The 20,686-nt window shown below is 39.6% G+C and overlaps 1 protein-coding gene and 1 long non-coding RNA gene across 2 annotated transcripts in view; one reads left to right on the top strand and one right to left on the bottom strand.

Moving 5' to 3' along the window:
• The first annotated feature begins 428 nt into the window (after nt 1–428).
• LOC146323064 (uncharacterized) lies at nt 429–20,197 on the top strand. Its single transcript, XR_014771323.1, has 3 exons — nt 429–583; nt 1,756–1,815; nt 19,577–20,197. It is a non-coding gene; the product is annotated as an uncharacterized LOC146323064 (long non-coding RNA).
• LOC146323063 (UPF0524 protein C3orf70 homolog B) overlaps nt 3,352–20,686 on the bottom strand; it is a 29,324-nt gene continuing 11,989 nt past the window's right edge. Inside the window, exon 2 of the mRNA XM_084725280.1 lies at nt 3,352–5,362. Within this exon, the coding sequence (XP_084581406.1) occupies nt 4,668–5,362 (695 nt within the window). The 3' untranslated portion in view covers nt 3,352–4,667. The remainder of the gene's footprint in view (nt 5,363–20,686) is intronic.

The following is a 20,686-nucleotide window of genomic DNA, read 5'->3' as shown; positions in this document are numbered from 1 at the left end:
CTGGGTTTTCTATCCGCAATCTTTCCATCATTTAAGGGTGCTATTAAGAACCCTCCCACAGAGTTCTACCAAGAACCTTTTTTTATTCCAGAGGTTTCATCTACAACCCACAGAAGGGGTTCTACCATGAGCCTTTTTCTATTCCAAGGATTCTATTTGGAACCCACACAGGGCGTTCTCCCGAGACCCCTTTTCTATTCCGAGGATTTCATCTAGAACCCACCCTTCTTCCTTAAAGTGTATTGACTTTTCTTCTATTAATTTTTCTTCTATCATCTCTTCATCTCTTCTTTTGTCTTCCTCTTCTCTTCTACGCTCACTTCTCTTCCCTCCTCTGCTCTCTTCTCTTCTCCTCCTCTCTTCCTCTCTTCTCCCACTCTGTTTTGTCATCCAGACAGTCAGTAGCACACTCCACTCCTCCTCCTCTTCATGACTGAGCAGAACAATGAATGTACATTTATATAAACTGATTAGAATTTCACCCGGGCCGCGGTCTGCGCACTCACGGCGTACAAATAATCGATAGACACAATGCAGGGAGAAAAGAGAAGCATGGAGAAATCAATCTGGGCTCGAAGTCAAGGTGAGAAAGGCACTTGCATGGTCTTCATAAAATCAGCTGCTACACGAAGTGTGGAGAGAAAAGACTGTCTGGGACCCAGAGGACATGGCAGGGCTTTCCAATCTATCAGTGGTGTGGATCAATAAAAGGAAGCGTGGGGGTCAGAGGTGGAGAAGCTTGATTATATCCTGTACTGTATTTCTTACACCATAATTGTATGTAATACTAGTCAAGCATATGACATCTTTAATGCTCTTCCACTTGTTTTAGTTTATTTTTTATTTTGATTCAGTATAATTGCTGCTCATTTTATTTATTACACTGTCATTACACTGTCATAACCATGTCATGACACCTGTCATGACCATAAAGGAGTCTTTATGAATGTTTATGACTGTTTTCATTTGGACAGTGATGTAATTTTTTTATGCAAAGTTGGGACTGAGATGTCCTTCTTGTGACTACTTGATATGAATCAAGCCAGTTATAACAATTTGACATTAACCAGGACAACATAATGTCTCAATGTCTTTGTGATGACAACCTGACATTAAACGAGCCAATAATGTCTTATGACAACCTGACATTAATGAAGCCAATGATGTCTTTGTTATGACAACTTGACATTAACAAGACAAAATTGTGTTTGTTACAACAACTTGACATTACAAACTAAATTAAACTTCTTTATGTTTTATTACATGTTTTATTACATTATATTGCATTAAGTGTATTTGGTCAATTATGTCATTTGTAATGCTGTACTGTCTGTACTGTCTATGTGCAACTGTCAAGAGAGATGAGAAGAAAGCAAGATCATTCACTCCGTAGTTACTTTCATCATCAGCTCCACTAAAAACTGTGTTTAATTTAGAACATTACTAATTAAGACTTTTTAAAAGCAAGTTTTAACATCTTCAGGATGCAACCTGTTTTTCTAAGGCAGCACAGTGCGAGAAAGTAAAAGTTACACAGGGGGAATGTGTGAAACAAAAACAAAGAACATTCCTCAAGACATTTCAGAGAGGAGACAAACAACCACAGCTTAAGTAATGACTCAATTTTAGTGTATCTCTAGCTTCACTTTGCTATTCCGCCCAGTCTCTAGAGAGCATTAGTCATCTGTGTGTCAGCTGGAGGAAGTTTGAGTGCTTTTCAAAGAAGATTTAAACGTTCTTTTTGGTTTTTTGCAGTGAAATGCCCACACGCTTCAAACCACTGGCTACAAAAGACAAATGGAGCGAGAAAAAAAGGTGAGGTTTCATTAAGATTTATTCATATGAAAATAATATAACAATAATAAGAACAAAAGACATGTTTTAAACTGTATTAAGAGGGACTGTGTTCAGTGTAATGTCAAGGGCTGTCCCTGAATAAAAAAAAACAAAAACAAAAACATTTTTATTTGAATAACAGATACAGGATTTGTCCGCTCTGAACACTCTGAATCACAAATTTGTTAAACTGTTTTTTTGACATGAGGGACTTCTGCAAATGAATGCAGTCATGCAATTGTATTATTTTTTACATCTAGTGTAGCATTGTAGCAATACATATTTGTGAATATTTTAGTGATTTTTGCAGATAACTTTCCAGGAAATAACTCTTTAAACATAAAAAAAAAAAAAAAAGACCCAGCCCATCTTCATTTTACTAACTGACTAATAAGGGGCTGTCTCGCTAATTTTATATTTGAGTGTATTTCTTATAACATCATGTCCAACACAACATCACAACACCTATTCAGCATCCTAATCCATACTGTAACCTCCTTTTAAAGGTGCATTAAGTGACATTTGTCTGTCCCCTAGCACAAAATAACCAGTCCATTCTCATTCCCAGGTCGTCAAGGACATTTTATTATGCTCCTCTGCATTTCGTACAGAAGCACAAGGTACCTGTTAGTGGCTGTATGCAACACACGAGGATTTCAAGTAACTTCGATATAAATTCCTCCACAGCTGTTTGAGACTACCCAGGCTTTAAATGAGTGAGAAAGTCCGCATCTGGAGAAGGTCGGGTGGATGATTGGGTCAAACAAACAGGACTTTTACCCAGGAGACCGAGGTCTGTGTCCAATGTGAAACTAAAATGTTATTGTTTTAAGTTACATAACATTATGTCATGTCACGTGAGTCATGTGACTTTCATCTTGAGTCGCTTCGCTTCGTACGTAAGCCAAAACACGATCTTTTTCTAAACCTAACAAAGTAGTTTTGGTGCCTAAACCCTCCCAAACTGCGACCATGTCAAAGCATTATTCATGGGTTAGAAGGGGAGTCCTGGGTGTTTCCATAGCTCAGTTGGTAGAGTGTTTGTCCCATGTACTGAGGCTGTTGGTCCTCTGCAGCGGTCACTGGTTCGATGCCTGCCTGTGGCCCATTTGCTGCATGTCATTCCCCCTCTCTCTACCCCCTTTCCTGTCATGTCTTCAGCTGTCGCTATCCAATTAAAGACAAAAAGCCCAAAAATTAATATTTAAAAAAGAAATAGGGGAGCCCCAGACCCAGATTTTCCTAGTAGACTAGTAGTTTTTAGTATAAGCTATTAGTCGACTAGTCTTCTAAAGTTTATGATATTAATTTAAAAGTCTCAGTTGAGCTATTGACTACCCTGCCACACTCCCCCTACGGCTGCCATGTATCCATAAGCTTACAGAAAATGTGCAGAAATACAGCCGAAATGAACTGAGTACAGACAGACAGCTCCATCCATATCCATATCTAATGTTGCCTTAATGTCAACCAAGGTTTAGGGGGTGGCTCTTGTTAAAAAAGGAAAATAGCCACTAAAAGGTACCTTGTGCACTAGTTTGAGATGCAGAGGGGCGTGACAAAGCAGCGCCGGAAGTGGACGAGCTGGGATGAGAACGTGTTCAAATAACTGTATAACGTATTAGTCTAGCCTTGCCTGCACACCTTTCCCAGACTTTCAGCTGGCATCACAAGACATTTCACCGTCAAGCCCAAAAAAGCAACAATGCAGTTTTATTATTATTACTATTATTATTATCATTATTATATAAGTTTTTATGTATATGTATATATTAGATATATTCCCTCTTCACTGGGTGCTTTACTAGTTTTTTGCTGTGACAACGTGACTCCTACTTTTGCCGCTGTAGCCTTGCCAGGGACACGTCCATGCTATTTAATTTCTTGGCTGTCAGTACAAGTCATGTTTTGCTTAACATCCCATTTAACCTTGAACAGCACTGCAGCTCAGTGCAGCTTGACCACAGAAGATGGTCTGATAAATGGTTTCAGAAGCTAGAAGAGTATCATTGGTTCTCGCTGGCAGGTACAGTATAGGAATGTGCTTCTCGTGTAATTCTTGATTGTCAAACACTGACCTAGCTACCTGCCTACCTACTTACCTACCTACCGCTCGTGTTGGTTGTGTCAGTAAAGTGCAGACAAACTGTGTTATTATCGACATGATAAAGGCAGGTGTTGTCCCTGCAGCTCGGAGCTGAGTAATTTACGGGTAAAAGGCGGATGTGCTTTAGGCCCATGAGAGGTAGCTGGCCTTGTACTTGTTATGCTGAAGTGCCACTGACTAGAGAACAAAAAAAGGCAGGCTTATCTGCCATTTAAATGTTGGATTAGTATTATGTCTGAATGCCAGATTGAAGACTGGAGAACAATTACCTAACTGCTCATTATCATCACGAAACCTACTTATACCACCTTTGTTCATACATAATTTAACTCCAGTAACATATACCTAAAGAAAAGTCTGTGAACTGACTATATATCCTTTTGCATGTCAGATTTTTCACCACATAATTACCACGTAGAGGTAATTGGTCCATTTGGTCCACTGTGAATGTGCTTGATATTCCTGTGCTTCCTGTTTCATCATAAGTTCTAGAGATTGACTCCATGCAGGGGGTGTAGACAGAGGAGAGGCTGTGTGTGAGTGCAGACATACAGTCCTCGGCCACCTGCAGGAAAACAAATTCAACTCCAAAGCCCCGCTGAAGCCTTAGAGAGGGGTTTGTGTCCTCTTGGTCCATGTAGAATAAATCCTCGAGTCGTGTTATTCTTTGTAATATGGTGCTGCTCCATGGATCACGCTCCCTCACAGCTGGCGTCCGTGGCGATTACACAGTTGTTTCGATCTTTTCAATGATCTCTATCATAGACTTGGACGGGGACAGCAGAGAACAGTCGTCCTGATCCCAGAGGCTGCCCGGGCTGGAGTTGCCGTCCGTGCTCAACTCGTCATCCTCCTCCTCCTCGCTCTCCTCCTCGCAGGACTCCAGGTAGTGCAGGCCCAGCGCGTTGATGCCGGAGTCCTCGGAGCTGGACGGAGAGGAGCAGTGGTCCATTTTGGGGCCTTTTATCTTATCCACAGGGGAGGGGTGTTTGTGTTCACTGTACACCTGCTGGACCGGCTGCACGGGCGCGGGTGCAGGTGTGTGTTGGGTTGGCAGTGCGGGCTTGGCCGGTTGCCGAGGCTGAGCAGGATTCTGGGGCATCTGAGGCGTAGAGAGAGCAGGCGGGGGAGGGGTAGGAGGATGAGGTGGTTCCGGTAAGGGAGGCGGCGGGCGCTGCACATAGCACATCTTGCCGTTAATGCGTTTGACGATGTAGTCATCCACAAACAGGTCCGCGATGACGCAGTACTTGGGCGACTCCAGGTGAGGTGGGGACTGGAAGCAGGGGGCGAGCTTCAGGAAGCGCTCGGCCAGAGACAGGGACAGGTCCATGGTGTTACTGTACTCTGTCCCAGCAGGCGGCACAGCTGTGCTGGGCAGCTGGCACACATTGGTCATGGGCTGGTACACGTATTTGCCTAAAGGAGAAGAAAAAAACACACAAAATCAGTTTTTCATTGCTTAGATATTACTTCATGACAAAACAGCAGGCTGGAGGGACAAAACACAGATACAGTCTTGAGATACATCCACATGGTAATACAACGACTCCCCCGTTGTCCCTCTTCATGGCAGCAATCCCACTAACAGCCTCTTTAACAATCTGCTCCAGGGTCTCTCATGGACTGCTCAACCACAAATACTTGACAAAGGCCTGAAGTGCCGTGCTCCTCTGTTTAAGACGAAACAACATTATTTATTTGCATTGCTGCATGTGACCACATCCCCAAAGTGGAATTAATAAATTTTGATTTATTAATTCAGGCAGATTTTTTTTTTTCTTTTGGATATCTTGTGCAGTCGATCAAGTGCAAATGTGTCCATGAAAGCACCCAGCAGCAGAAAGTCTTCGATCTTTTCTTAAAGACTGCGAGGGACTTTGCCGATCAAATAGAGTTAGGTAGCTTGTTCCACCATCAGAGAGCCACAACATGAGTCTAGCTAGCGGCTTTGAGCCCTGTTGTGGTGGTTGAATCAGGCGTCTTTCATTCACAGAGTGTAGTGGGCAGGAGGAAGCACAGACCTGAATGAGGTAGGTGGGAGCTGTTTTAGTTGCTGTTTTGTAAGCTTCAGGGTTTTGAAATTGATGCGTGTAGCAACTAGAACAGTGAGGTAACGTGTGCTGTTTTGTGCTGTTTGAAAAACCAGATGTGCCGCTGTCCATTTCACAGAGCTCAAAGCTAGCTAGTTAGCAGCTTTGAGCTCAAGTCATTTCTGTTGTTTTGCCATGGTGAAAACATCTTAAGAGAAAACACGATTGTTCATCTGATCCCTGCGGTTTCCAACTCCACAACACCAGTTTTAGGCTATTTTAATTTTTGTATGACTTGTAGCTGCTAACTTGGTAACTGCTGTTCATAGTCTGGACCAACTGTGCCGTGAAGAGTACAAGAAGACACTGTAGTAACATTACATAAACAGGGACTTTTTTCTAGGGCAGCAAACACAACACACAGCCTTTCAGTAACTATTATACTGCAACCTGAGCTCTTCAACACATTTAACGACTGATTAAAGAAATGTAACTGTGTAACACACAGATGCAGGTAGACTGTTGGTGTGCTGCTAAGGGTTGAAGTATTTGTGTCCACAGGAGAGTGATTATTGGCCATTATGTTCACCACATCATCAGACACACAACTCCAGCAATAATTGAGATTGAGGTTTGTGGGGTTTTTTTTGGGGTTTTTTTTGTTGTTTTTTTTTGCCGTCCTGTCTACAAAGACATTGATTTCTTTTGGCTGGATGTTTATAAAAAAACTTGGAAGGCAACCTTTTTTACAGCAGGTTTTTATTTGCCTTGGTTGGGAGATGTTTTTATATATTTAATATTTATATTTCTAGATACAGTACATATTGATATATTTCAAGACCAAGCTGTAAAATGTAAATTTTGTAATGAAATTAAAATGAAAGGACAATGTTATGAGTGTGGTGCCATGTGCAACAGTTTTGTTGACCCTGCTGTGAACCCCAAAGAGTGAAGTTGTGTGTACTGAGCTGTCAGGCCGTTTTGGTGAAGAATAAGTACACAAAGAGAAGTTGAAGCAGCTTATTATGAAGAAAAGCGGGTTATAGACTGGTGGTGGTGGTGTCTTCTTCTTTGTCTTCGGATTAATTTGCCGAGGCATCAACTAGTTTACACCCACTGGGACTTATTGGACAGCGGCTGGCTGCGGTCTACAGGTGCACTCTGTGCATTTATTTCAGCTTTGCATGGACTTACATGGAATTTTACGGACAGTGTCCAAAGTCTCTGCGGTCAATAGTGGATGATGCTGAGGACAGCAAATCCCTCCCTGATGATGATGACGCGTCCAAAAAAGGACGGTAAGCATCAACAAATGCCTTGAACTCTGCATCGTGGCGGTTCTTTAGATGTTTATTTGTATCAAGCGGCTACTTTTCGTGACATGGTATCGGGTGTGGGGTATCAGAGTAGTTTTATGAGTATGAGTACGAGTACGTGAGGACAGTATCACATCGATACCCATTGCTAGTATCCTTATCGGTGCATCCCTAGTCTTGATCAAAGTCATGATTTATTTATTTATCTGGATTCCCATTAGCCACTACTATGGCAGCAACTACTCTTCCTGGGGTCCACACAAGTAAACATTTAACTGTAATGTAAACAATCTTAAATATCCAAGGCAAAAGGAGACAAAACAACAACAAAAAAACTACAATAACATTGATTGATTGATCAATGTTTGGGTGGGTCATAGATTTCAACTTTGGGAACGGCTCCTGTATACTATAAACATGCTTTCTCGTGCTTTTTTGTCAGTCTCGTCTCAAGTCAAGGACAGTTTCTGAAGATGCCAAAAAGTGGGTTGGGATGTATGAGTGAAATATATGTCTGTGGTAACCTATCAACTGTCCTTTCTTGGAGACTGCAGCAATTTTCACATCACAAAGCATTTCTTGCTGCCGAAGGCAAAAACATCTGCCTTGCCAGCACCATCTGAGGTGGAGCCGCAGCCGGAGTGTAACATAGTTTAAATTTCAGGACATCCAGACCGGAGCAGCAATCATTTCTGACCCTCGGAGACTGATGCAAGACGTGATTCAAAAATGATGAAATAACGCACAGAATTAGGGCCATACAACAATGTTTACACCTCAGAAATCAGGGATTACTAACACAATAGTGTGATATACTGTATGGCCTCACATAAATCCTCAATTAGATTAAAAAAAACGTTCTGGAACACATACAAATTTTCCAACGCCCTCCATGTGAGTTATGCCTCCCATTTTGGCAACTCGAGAACTGGTGGTGATTGTGCAAAATGACTGCTCCCAAATGTTACTCATTGTTTGCAGCCCACTGCCTCTAAACTCCAAGCCGTGCTGCCTGAATAGTGTCGCTCAGATGTGTGTTTAACTGGCTCCCTGGAGAGAGAGAGAGAGAGAGAGAGAGAGAGAGAGAGAGAGAGAGAAACTACAGAAGATGACAGGCCTACGCATCACTTCCTCTCACTCTGTGTCCTTGTCTTTTGTTTCACTGGCTGGGGTGCCCATTCAATCACAATCTTTTCCCAGGTTACAGTGAAAGCATCACACTACTTCAAAGTGGGAAGGAGGTTCTGTTTTGCATTGCTGAATGGACAGAGAGTTTTTAATGCTGGTGAGACTGTTTAGTTTGAGCAAATCAGGTGAATATTTATGTTCCTCAAGAATACTTTAAATTCATGTCATCTGGGGCTGTATTACAGACACGTCTGGGCCTTTACAACCAGCGCTTTTGACCACACTGAGCCAAACCGTACCCTGCCAAATTGCATTTCCATTATCATTTTCAGCGCATCGAGTTTTGCTGTGAGACACACCTTCAAATCGGTAGATCCTACCTAACTGTTTGGTAATCGTGGTGATTCGGTTCCCAAGTCAATGTCCCCTATGCTTTTTTAATTTTAACGGGGGTGGACCCATAGTAAACTGACCCATGAAAGATTGTGTTGTTTTTTTCATTTTTTAATACTATCATACAATGGTACCATAATGACCAGTGACAATAACAGGACATGGAAGAAAGAAAAAAGGTGATATTTGGGCCCATTTTCATTTCAGTGAGGCTGCTTTATTAGAAAGGAAGCAAAGCAGCCATAAAATAGCTACTAGGAAATTATACTACGTACCTGAAGGGGCACATTAAGGCTCACCACAAGGAAATTTCAGTGGGTTAATGAAATGTTGGTTGTGTTTTTTAAAGCTATATTAGACCAAGTAGTAAGGAGGTGGTGTTACTTTATGTAGGCTGTGTTTTGGATCATTCAACCTGTGTTTTTCATTAGATAATGATGCAAGTTTGAAAGATATTTGCCAAAAATTACCAAAAATATGAGTTTTGGCTAGACTAGGTTGACTGAGACATTAAATATAATCTTATGACTACAAAAAGACTAACATGACATTTCTGTTCATTGACTAGACTAGTTAGGTTTTTTTTTTGACTAAGGTCAGACTAAAATGTCCAGACTTTAAGTCAACTAAAACTTGACTAACAACCAAAAGGAGGTTGATGCTAAAGTAACAGGACACTAGGAATAAGAAGATTAAATAAGAAAAATAGCTGACAAAGTTAACACTACACTCTGCTACTAAAGAATGAAGAGGTTGGGTGGCAGGTTAACAAGGTGTTTGCATTTTGGTCATTTTGCTGGAAAAGTGTATAATCTCTCCTAACTTTAGTATAACTATTAAGCTGTCCGAACTTTCACTTTTCCACATATGGTAGTTGCTAACTTACTAGATAACGGCAGTTTTTTTTTTCTAACAGTAGCCAACAGTAGCTAACAGTAGTGTTCTCTAACAGTAGTTTACAGTAGCTAAAGGTAGTAACATTTACTAACTAGCTAACAGTAGTATTTGCTGACAATGGTTAACGGTAGTGTTATCTTAAATGTTTAATCCATATACCTGCTCTTTTATTCCTTTTACACAATGGTTGCAGGATAAACAAAGACTTTTGCTATTATCATAGCCCAACTGTCTTAATTTTTTTCTCCTGAGTTAGCATTGAACCCTAACCCTAACTTCCCAAAATCTTAAATAAACTATCCTGACTTTCGGATAATCATTAAGTTGTCCTAACCTCCACTTTCCCACCTGTAGTAGTAGCTAAATCACTAGTAAGCTGACAGTAGTGTTCTCTAACAGGAGCTAACAGTAGATAACGGTAGTGTTTGCTAAAAGTAGCTAATGGTGGTGTTTGCTAACTGTAGCTACTGGTAGTGTTAGCTAGTGTGTTTAATGGCTGCTGTCTCGGATCTTTGCAACTCTTTCTTTAATTAGCAGTGTTGTAATCTTTCCAAAAAGAACATCTTTAAATTTCTCTACAGATGTCACCAAAAACTCTAACTCATCCATCTATAAGTTGTTGTCCGCCATTGTTTTTGCTCCATTTTTTATATGTCTAGGTTTTTTTTTTGTCTGTTTGTTTGTTTTTAATGGTTAAAAATCTTGGGGGAAAAGTAGTGTTGGTTGCTAGGTAACAGACATAAAAGTTGATAAGCAATGTTGGATCGAGTAAGATTTTCTAACCTGAAATAAATTGAGATGAAGTGAGATAAGATAGGATTGCTGAAGTTAGTTAAAATTTACTTTTGTAATACCTGATTGGGGAAAATCTTATCTTACATTTGTCCTATCTTTACTTAAGATAGGACGTTTCTGTAATATGGCCCTAGCTCTTCATTAAAGATGGCCTCATCCACCCATGTCAAGCGACTGAAAGAGGCTGTGACTGAAGCTTTCTGTCTGTATATTTTGTAAACATTATTAACACAAAACACAAGAGCTAATGTAAGAGCTAATACAGACAAAAGGGGGAACAGTCGTCGTCCTCTGGTTAATGAGAGAAACTCAATGGTCCATGTTCAGACTGGGATGAGCCCATTCAGGCAGACAAGATAGCGGCAACAAATGAGAGCTAAAGCCGCAGAAGGTAATGTGTTGACATTTAGTTTTTAGCATATTACATCTAATTGTATTCATCCATCTGGAGTATAAAATACCAAGAGCAATAGTGGGGGACAGACACATGCATAGGCAGACAACAAAACAGACAGACATATGGAACAAACACTGCACCAACACTGGTCGTCTTCAGCAGCCTCGCAGAAGGAACACAGCCTGTCTGCCGATTTACAAGGTGTCTGCAGAATGCAGAATTAGTTTGCACTAAGTTAGAAATATCACTGTTTCTGTCAGGCCCAGAGGACAGTAGGCTATGTTATGTGTGAGATAAATCTCACTCAGTCTGGCATAAAGGACAAGAGGAGAATCCTCAGATGCTAAGCAAAACACAACCCCCTGTTTTTTAATACCTGAACTGCAACCTCTAAAATACTCTGAGTTGGATTATTATAAATAATAATTACAGATAGTTTTTCAGTATCTACTCATGGCATACAGAGCTGCAACACTCAGAAAAAAAGAGAATTAAACAGCAACCATTGTGGTATGTGTGATAATTAGAAAACATATATCCTTCTCAGATACTGTATGAGGCTGTGTGTGTAATACATGAAAGCAAACTGAATATCTTTGGAGTTTAGACTGTTGATCAGACAAGACATCACCTTAGGCTCTACGAAATTTGCATTTTTCACTGTTTTCTGGCATTTTATTGACAAAATGATTAAGAGATTAATTGTGAAAATAATAAGCAGATTAATCAGTAATGAATACAGTTTTTGGTTGCAGCCCTGATGGGCTTCCTTGCATATAAATCGACTGTGATATTGCCCTTTTACAGAGTGTCTGTGCAGCAGGATGAGAACAGTCACACAGCAGGCAGGTATTTGGCTGTTTACACTCCGTTAGCTATAAAGAGCAACAAAATCTGTGGAGGATGGAGGGAGATTGTGGTGGATGCATGGGTCAAACCTGACAATAAAACATAAATTTAAATTTAGACTAGTTGACTAGTCTATCAATAAGAAAACACTTAGCTAGCTTTGTTTAGCCTACTGTTAGTATGGCTACTATGTGTTAACTGCTAGCTTTGGTTAGTCTTCTACTAGTATGGTTACTATATGTTAACTGCTAGCTTTGGTTAGCCTGCTGTTGGTATGGCTACTGTATGTTAGCAACTAGCTTTGGTTAGCCTTCTGTTAGTATAGTGACTATATGTTAGCTGCTAGCTTTGGTTAGCCTGCTGTTGGTATGGCAACTATATGGAAAACAAAGACAAAAACACAATGCTGCTGACAATGTTTTAATAAAAACATAATTATCCAGGAGGATTATATAAAGAGCAATCACGTTTCCCTGGCTGGTCATTGTTTTTGTTTTAAAACAAAAACGTGGAGCTATGGAGCAATTTCTTTACAAGTGGGCTCCAGATCTGTTTGTATCATGATCACATGCACGTTGTACAGTAGCAATGTGCTCGCAGTGGCAGAGAAAAAATAAAGTTTCAAGCTAGCAAACACGTTGATGTACTGATGCACAATTTAAAATATCTTCAAAAGCAAGTTTGCAAATGTTTTATGAGGGAAAATGCATTCAGCAAAGATATGCACACTGTTTGTTTTTTGTTTGAGAAATGATGGATGCAAATCTAACTTTTTTTGTTTACAAGAAAACTCAACAGGGTGCCTTTAATAATAAATTCCTGTCAAAATGTTGGTTGCTAGAAATGTTTTCTCCTGCATGTTTATCAACTAGACAGACAAGCTTTACTGTTCAGACTGTTCACTAAGAAATATACAAACACTAACTGACAGCCAGTGAATACTGTGTGTGCAGCTTTATTGATATTCACTTGTGTTCTACCCTTCTGTGCTGCCCAGTGTCGGAGCGCTTGCATGACAATGTCGGCTGTTAAACGGCCTCTGCGCCCTCTCCCTCTGCACTGTGTGTTTACATTTCCATGCTAACAAAGACCCAAGATTGAAGATTATTTCATCCCTAGAGAATTTTGTCTTAAACGTAAAAGCTGCTGCATATAAAAGGCATGCCATTATAATGCAGTAAAGAGACATAAAGTGCACAACACAGACAAGTGCAGACATTAAGTGAATTCAAATTAATGCACAGACCCTCATTATGTCATGAGTTAGAGTTTTCAGGTATCATTTCCTGTATTTAATTGGAAACCTGTAGCATCTACTTGATGGGACCAGTTTGTATTCTGAATGCAGGACATGTTTATGGTTATGATATGATTTGTTTCTTTAAAGGGCAAAGCTAGTGTTATATTTTTCTTATTGTCAGCCAATAATGTTTTAGTTCATTGCTCAACACTTTCTGAACTGCCAACCCTGTCTGTGGCATTCAGCCAGATGCCCGCTGGTATCAACTGAAGATGTAAATCATTAAAAGTGGGTCGCATATAGCTCAGTTTAAAAAAGCTAAGTCATTTCCTTAAACACATGGGCAGTGGAGTTTTAATTAAGTGTTACTTACTTAAACATTTTCAAAATAATATGGAGGCTCATATTTCCTCTCAATCAACACTTATGACCCCTAGAAGTGTGTGTGGTATCTGTATCTGCAGAGACGCTGTCCACCTCCTTTATTTCCATATTTTTTCGTTATTTTTGTGCTTCACCAACACCAAACATCTGTGTTTGACGTCCTGGGAATGAGACTCAACAATCAACTCAACTGATTCTACCTTTACACAAGAGAATGGAAGACTATTGAACTGACAAGGATTAATACACATGCAGTGGATAGAGCTGGACAAAATCAAATAACATCACAATATTTTTGACCAAATACCTCATATCAACATTGCAATAAAATTGTAGGTATGAGTATTGCACAAAGTATTCAGTAATTTAATAATAATGAGGTTTTTGATAAATAATCATGAGCAATATGAATATATATTGACATGGTGATATTACAAGGTTACTTATTTATATTTTATTTTAGAAAAGTTCAAGACAATAGAGAATCAAAGTCATGCTCCTGCAGGTATGCCCCACTGCACCTAACTTCAGAAAAAATCTGAACCGTAGTCAATGATGAAAGACAAATATTATTTTGATCTCCTCTGAATTGTGCCATGAATTACAAATATGTTACTCAGCAATTTAAAACATTTTACAAGTCAAGAAAGTCATATTTTGTGTTAGGTTTGTTGTAGCTTAGTTTAGTTTTGTGTGAAACTGCTCAGTGAACTATATCTCTCGTCTCGCACAATAAAGGTCAACAACAATGTCATCGTTATCTTGGAGTGTTTTATCCAGCGACTCCTGGAACCGTTGAGGGTTAAAAGTAGTGATGTTCCGATAATAATATTATTTTGACTGTCATTTAATCTGACAGTTATTTTCTTGATTAATCCATTAGTTAATGTCAGAAAATGGTGATCAATCACTGTTTAATACCGATTCTGATACCTGAACTTTGCATATGGGCATATACCAAGTACTGATCCAATACCAGTATGTTAAAAACATATTTATTATTTTTTTTTAACAGCTTTACACTATTATCCCTGTATGGATGTAATATGATTATTATCACTGATGTGTGGCTTTGCTCAGGTTGAACCCTTGAACAAATATATACAGAGAATTAATGCCATAGAACGTGACTTCACCATCCTGGGGAAAAAAGCCAAACAGGATGCTGCAAGGGTTAATACATTACGTGGTACTGTATCATTGCACAGATACCTGATAACAGCATTAATTTGAGGCATTTTCTGATACTGGATCAGAACAATGTTAGTTAAAAGACAAATTCAACCAAAAAGTGGCACAAAACAGCTTTAGGTGATGTAGCTATGTTTGATTTCTCATATTCCTTTTTGGTGTTTTGTGGTGTATTTTCTTCCTCTAAAAATAACTCCCCAAACATACATGACATGATATCAGGAGAGGTTTGAAATAATCAAGACTGACAGAATGAAACGAACGAAGCACCAACAGTAAATGTGAGGGTTTTGAGTCAGTGCTTCAGAATCAAAAATAGGAGCTTCTCTGCAGACCCACCACTTTACACCTACAATGATACTGAGAAAAATCAACTGCAGAGGAAACACAGGCACAGAGTTTTCCACTGACAGCAGCCTCTATGGACCAGAATAATATGCAGCCACGGGACATGTTGCACTTTGAGTAAAGCAAATGACTCCTCACTTTTTTTTTCTAAGCTGGAATGCCTTTCATCACGTTATCATTAAATGCTGCTGAAAGCAACAAGTTCACTGGGGACGGATGAAAGGCATTCTGGGGGTTGTAGGAGATGTAAATGAGGCGGTTGCATACATCAAAAGAGGAAATAACAGCTCATTACAAAAATTTAATCAAGAGTTTAGGATATCTACAGCAGAAGAAGTGACTTATTCCCCTACTCTCATAGTTGGGAAGGAACTTTTGTTAATTTATCATATTCACACGGCGGCAATTTTCCTCTGACGTCAGGGTGGGAAGGTGGTTATATTTTCATCACTTCTTGATTGATCACGAACTCAAAAGACAATGGGTATTGAAAATCTGGAGGTACATCCAGCCATACTTAGCTACTGTAGCTAACATTGTTATTCAGCCACTGCCAAGCTAACATTACCAACATCATGCCTGCCACACAAAACATACACTGCTAAAGTGCTTTTGTGATGGATGTCATCTTTGTGAATACTAGACAGAAATGTGTGTTCCAGTGAGCATTATGTCACGTAACATTACTGACTTAACAAGAACGTCAGCTAGGAAGTGGCTAAATGCTAACATTAGCTACAGTAGTTAATGGGTAATCAAATATGTTGTTTTAGCTTGAAATATGGTCCTGTGTACCCCAATTTAGCTGCTGATAATTTGAAAAATGGTGAAATGACAATGATTCATCTGTGATTACCACTTGCAACCTGAAACACTGCAATACAACATTTGAGCTTCCCACCCTGAACATGATGTCAGAGGAACATGGCTGCCGTGTCAATATGATGAATGGATAGTGAAAATATGGAGGGACATCGAGACATATTTCAGGATAAAACAACATATTTGATAAACCATTAGCTACCGTTTCAGCTAAAATTAGCATTCAATCCGTTCCTAGCTAACGTTACCATTTGACAGTGTTACACAACATGATATGTAAGGCATAAATAAATTCTGAAATATCACATTTATTCTAAGCCTGGAAAAAACAGTCTAGATGTAGCTACTGTTTACTTCCAGCGTCAAATAAATGTTGTCCAGGATGTATGTTGATATTTAGAATTAATTTACCCTTTCTCTTTCATAACGTGTAACACTATAAAACAGTACAGTTAGCTTAAAGTTGCTAGGAAGTGGTTGAATGCTAATGTTAGCTGTTGTCTCATGGTAGCTAATTCAATTTTAGCTTGTAATACAGCCCATCATCCCTCCAGATTTTCACTATTCATTGTGGTTTTAGTTAGTGATCAATCAGGAATCATTAAATGGTAACAGTAACATTAGCTAGGAAGAGACTGAATGCTAATGGTGGCTACAGTAGGTAGTGAATTATCGAATAATCAAATCAAATAATAGTTTAACTTAAATTATGGCCCAGTGTCCCTCTAGAATTTTTCTATCCATTGTCTTTTTCAGTTACTGATCAATCGAGATGCAGTAAAATGAGTGTGACGTCAGAGGAAAATGGCCGCTGCGTGAATATAGTTAATAGAAATACAAAGGCAGTTCCCCAACAAAGCTAAAAATATCTACAATATATTAGTGAAACTTTAATTTAGTATTTGTAAGGGTCAATTATCCTTATTTAAGCGTCGGACAAAGTGTTCCATACAGCCAAAAGATATTTTTAAAATAAATTTATGAGGAAAATCCAGAGTTCAAGAGTTTAATGAGACAGCAGGAGAAGAGGCAGCTCATTCCTGGGATGTGACAGATTGCTCTCTAGAGGAAGGAATAAATCGGAGGAGGTACGAGGAGCTCCAACACCTCTTCTCCCACCTGTCTCCATCTTGCATGCCTTCTCTGCTCTCTCCTGGGCCTGTGGCTAGCCGACGGCTGCACAGGCTGGTTTATTACAGCACAAAGTCTCTGAATAATGCCACATATAGTCCCTCAGTCTCTCACTCTCACAGAGCTTCCGACATCACTTTCATCAATTTCTGCTCTGCTGTCACTCTGCAGACTGCAGCTGGGAGGAAAATACTTGGAGATTGAGGTTATATTGTCGACAAACTCAACAAATAGTCAAGATGAATGGGCATGGCTCCCTCACACAGATTATGTCTTTTTAATATCAGTTTATATCAAAGCCTCGGTGGAGACTGAGTCATTAACAACCCCCTCAGTTTGATTTTTTTGTATGTTTGAGCCGAAGCCAGCAGGCTTTATGTGCAGACTGAACAGATCCTCTACTGTAAATGCAACAACACCAGTTCAAAGCAGCATTTTGGCAGAGCCAGGTGAGCAAAAACAATAATTTTCACAGATTGTTATCGTACATCAACAGCTGCTGCACCCATTTGGCTGGTGAATACGATCCGCGTGCACATCCGCTGCTCTTTGTGTTTAAATCTGTTCAACAAAGAGGCTGCAGCCGGGGAAAACAACATAAGTTTCAGGTTTCAGTGCGGAGGGGACGGTCTGACCCAGCATCATGTGAAACTCCTTTCCTGTTTCCTGTTTCATGGCTCCAGAGGCGAGAGCTGTTCCTGACTTGTAGCCAGTTTGAATTCCACTGTTTAGTCTGTCACCATAGTGAAAAAAAACAACCCTCTGGACTGTTTTCCCCTGAAATACTGAACATTAAGCTTCAACTATTTGAAAAGCCTTAAAGGATAGGTTCAGATTACTTCAAGGCTATCTTAATACAATTCAATACTCACATGCCCAAATGTACTTTGAAAGAATAAGAGCACTAGCTGTGAGGTAATCTCTTCCTAATGCAACTGGGAGACAAAGTCCACAGTCTTCACTCTAGAGTTGATATGTTTTTTATTCAAAAAATTAGAAATAACCAGAGCGAGGCAGGTTTCTTTAAAATGTATTTCTGCACAGTTACTAATTACTAAATGTAACCAGTAACCATATTGAAGTATCACAATATCAAAGTAACATAACTTGACTACTTTCCACTACTTTGCCCACATATCAAATTGTTAAGTTTATGGGAATGTTTTAGCTTCACTGTTTGGTTTATTATTTGTTCAGCTATTTGTTATGCACAAATGCATGTGGTAATTATGCACAATTAAATGTACTTTGCAAGGTCGGCTAATGTTGTCGTTTAGTCTGCTGAGCTAACGTTAGTTGTTAGTCGTCTAGCTTATGTTAGCAGTTGGTCTGTGTAGCTAATGTTAGCTGTTGGTCTTTCCTGTATATGTTTCTTTAAATTAGACATTAGCTTCTTGGATGATGACAGTATTTTCACAGCTGAAGGCGGACGTTTTTCCTCTTTTATGATTCAAAGACAAAATAATGGTGAAATTTCCACGTAGTGAGCATTTTTTCACTTGAGGCACTTGATGATAATGAACTTGCAGCTGTAAAAAATTATGGTTTCATTGAGACCAGAGCGATGTTGCGAGACTTGTTTCGTTCTTCACTTTAAAATCTATTTTAAAATTGTAATCTTGCTATTAATCCCCATTTTTATTAAATGTATATCTAATCTGATTCTGTCTCTTTTTCTGTAACTGTACAACTTTTTTTGGATCCTTATTGCATAATCCTATTACATGTAATCTGTTGCTCCCCAACCTGCGAATAACCAACTGCAGCAAAAAAGTGAAATCTATAATTATGATGCCAAATTCAATATTCACAGTGTATGAGCGCAACTAGCCACGTCATGTACTCCAGCTGAGGGGTGTCTGTGAAATGCACTGTAACAGTGATCGATTGATTCTCTGTTGACCCACAGCATCATTTAACCAGGCAATTCTCACAGCGGACGTTTTGACTCGTCATAGCAGGAATATCACAGGTGTTACTATTAACCTTAAGTCATATCGGTGCGGCAGAGAACCAGCATGAAAGACACCGGGACCCTGAAACTGCAGCAGCTAAAAGGAATTCAGCCGTCATTGATTTTATTATTCACAGCAGTTTTTTTTCCTGTTGTGACATGTCTAAATGTCCTCCTGTGAAAATGAGGCTCTCGGAGGAAGCTAGCGAGCTGCTCTGAAGGTAGCCTATCATTATGACCATCAAACCATCTGAGAAGTGGTATTTGGATTCCACATTTTACATGGAAAAATCACATGCAGATGCTGCAGCTGGTAGATGCTTCAAACATCACTACATTTTGCTTTTAATCTGTTTTTTTTTTCTTTTGCCTTATTGCTGACACATGTATTACCTATGACACAGATACACTCATGATGACTGGAAAAGGAAGCGTGGGATGAGACAGCAGTGGACCTAGAGATGATGCACACAGCATCAGGGCTGCATGATATGGTAAAAAAAAATCATGTTGTGATTATTTTGATAGATACTACAATATGATAAGATTCATGGGGATTATCATTTTTACATCACAATTTTCATTTTCACAGAAAAAAAAACTATTATCTGTTTGGGTCTGTTCATATCTGGTGAACAAGAATCTCTGCAGCAGTACATTACTTCACGCATTTTTCCTTTATCAACAAGATGCAGCTACTGCGATTTAGATGTTGCACTTGGCCCATTTTGATAATGTTTCGACTTATTGTTCAGCCCTGCGCAGCGTCTTTAGACCAGCCAGCCAGATCAGCCTGATGCACTGAGAGGAGAGGAGGAGAGCGGAGATAAGAGCCATGCTGACCCAGCTCGGACTCAAGGCTGCTCCTGGAAAATGAAATGGATGAAATGGGACTTGACTGGCCTAACAACAGGAAATCAGAGTCTGTCCTGGTTATGCCTGTGCCTTTACAGAAACCTGCTCCACAACAACCTCTCTCCCTGAGCAAGCTCTAGACAGGCGGACCGGTTCTGGGCTGACAGGACACAACAGACTCCAGCGGGACGAGGGGAGGAGGACTTTGTTTTTTTACACCGATGATGCTTGGCGCAAAAACGCAATCAAAGCCGATGGACAATGTTGAGTTGTTAATGTGAAGATGTCGCCATTTTATCATCACCATCTTGTTGCTGCTGTTTACATTAAACTTGATGGAAATTCAATAAGTGCATGACAGAATTATTTCCTGGGTGTATACATATGCATGTATATGTAAGGGGTAATATATAGTAAGTCGTTGTTGCGAAATAAACCCCTACAGGGTGATGCAGGTCTCAAATCATCCTGAAATCTGTCCATTATCCCCCCAATTACATGGCTACTTACAAAAAACAATAATCGGTCTGACATTGATACTTTGATAAAAGTTGCAGCTGTTTGCTGCCTTTTAATGTCACCGCAACAAAAAAACATAAGTCATCTGTTAGCTTGCCACTACAGACAGATAACAGAGGTAGAATGAAACAACAACAAGGGTTTGTGGGTTGCATTTGCATCACTTCAAACGAATGACAGGATCTGAAACAGGTAACCTGGTTTCCATCAAAATATGCACTTTAAAGTTCAGCTCAAAGCAACTTCAGTAGCCTTCAGATGCTTCAGCAGTCTGAATTAGCCAAATTAAGTGGGCAGTCATTCTTGAGAACTGGGGGGGGACGTATTTTGAGGGGGTTTTAATTTTTACTCATCAATTACGCTGGGAAAATATATTGTAAAAGATGAAACTCTTGGTTATTAAACTTTGTAACATCCTCATGATTAAAGTTTTCATGTACTTTTATGAGCTGACGTCTTGAGGAATTGACAAAATGTTACGTTTTCATTTC

This window comes from Lutjanus erythropterus, chromosome 8, assembly GCF_056507025.1.
Source record: "Lutjanus erythropterus isolate fLutEry1 chromosome 8, fLutEry1.hap2, whole genome shotgun sequence".
Classification (NCBI taxonomy): domain Eukaryota; kingdom Metazoa; phylum Chordata; class Actinopteri; order Lutjaniformes; family Lutjanidae; genus Lutjanus; species Lutjanus erythropterus.
Note: the sequence above shows the minus strand (reverse complement) of the source record. Positions and strands in the feature narration are given on the sequence as shown.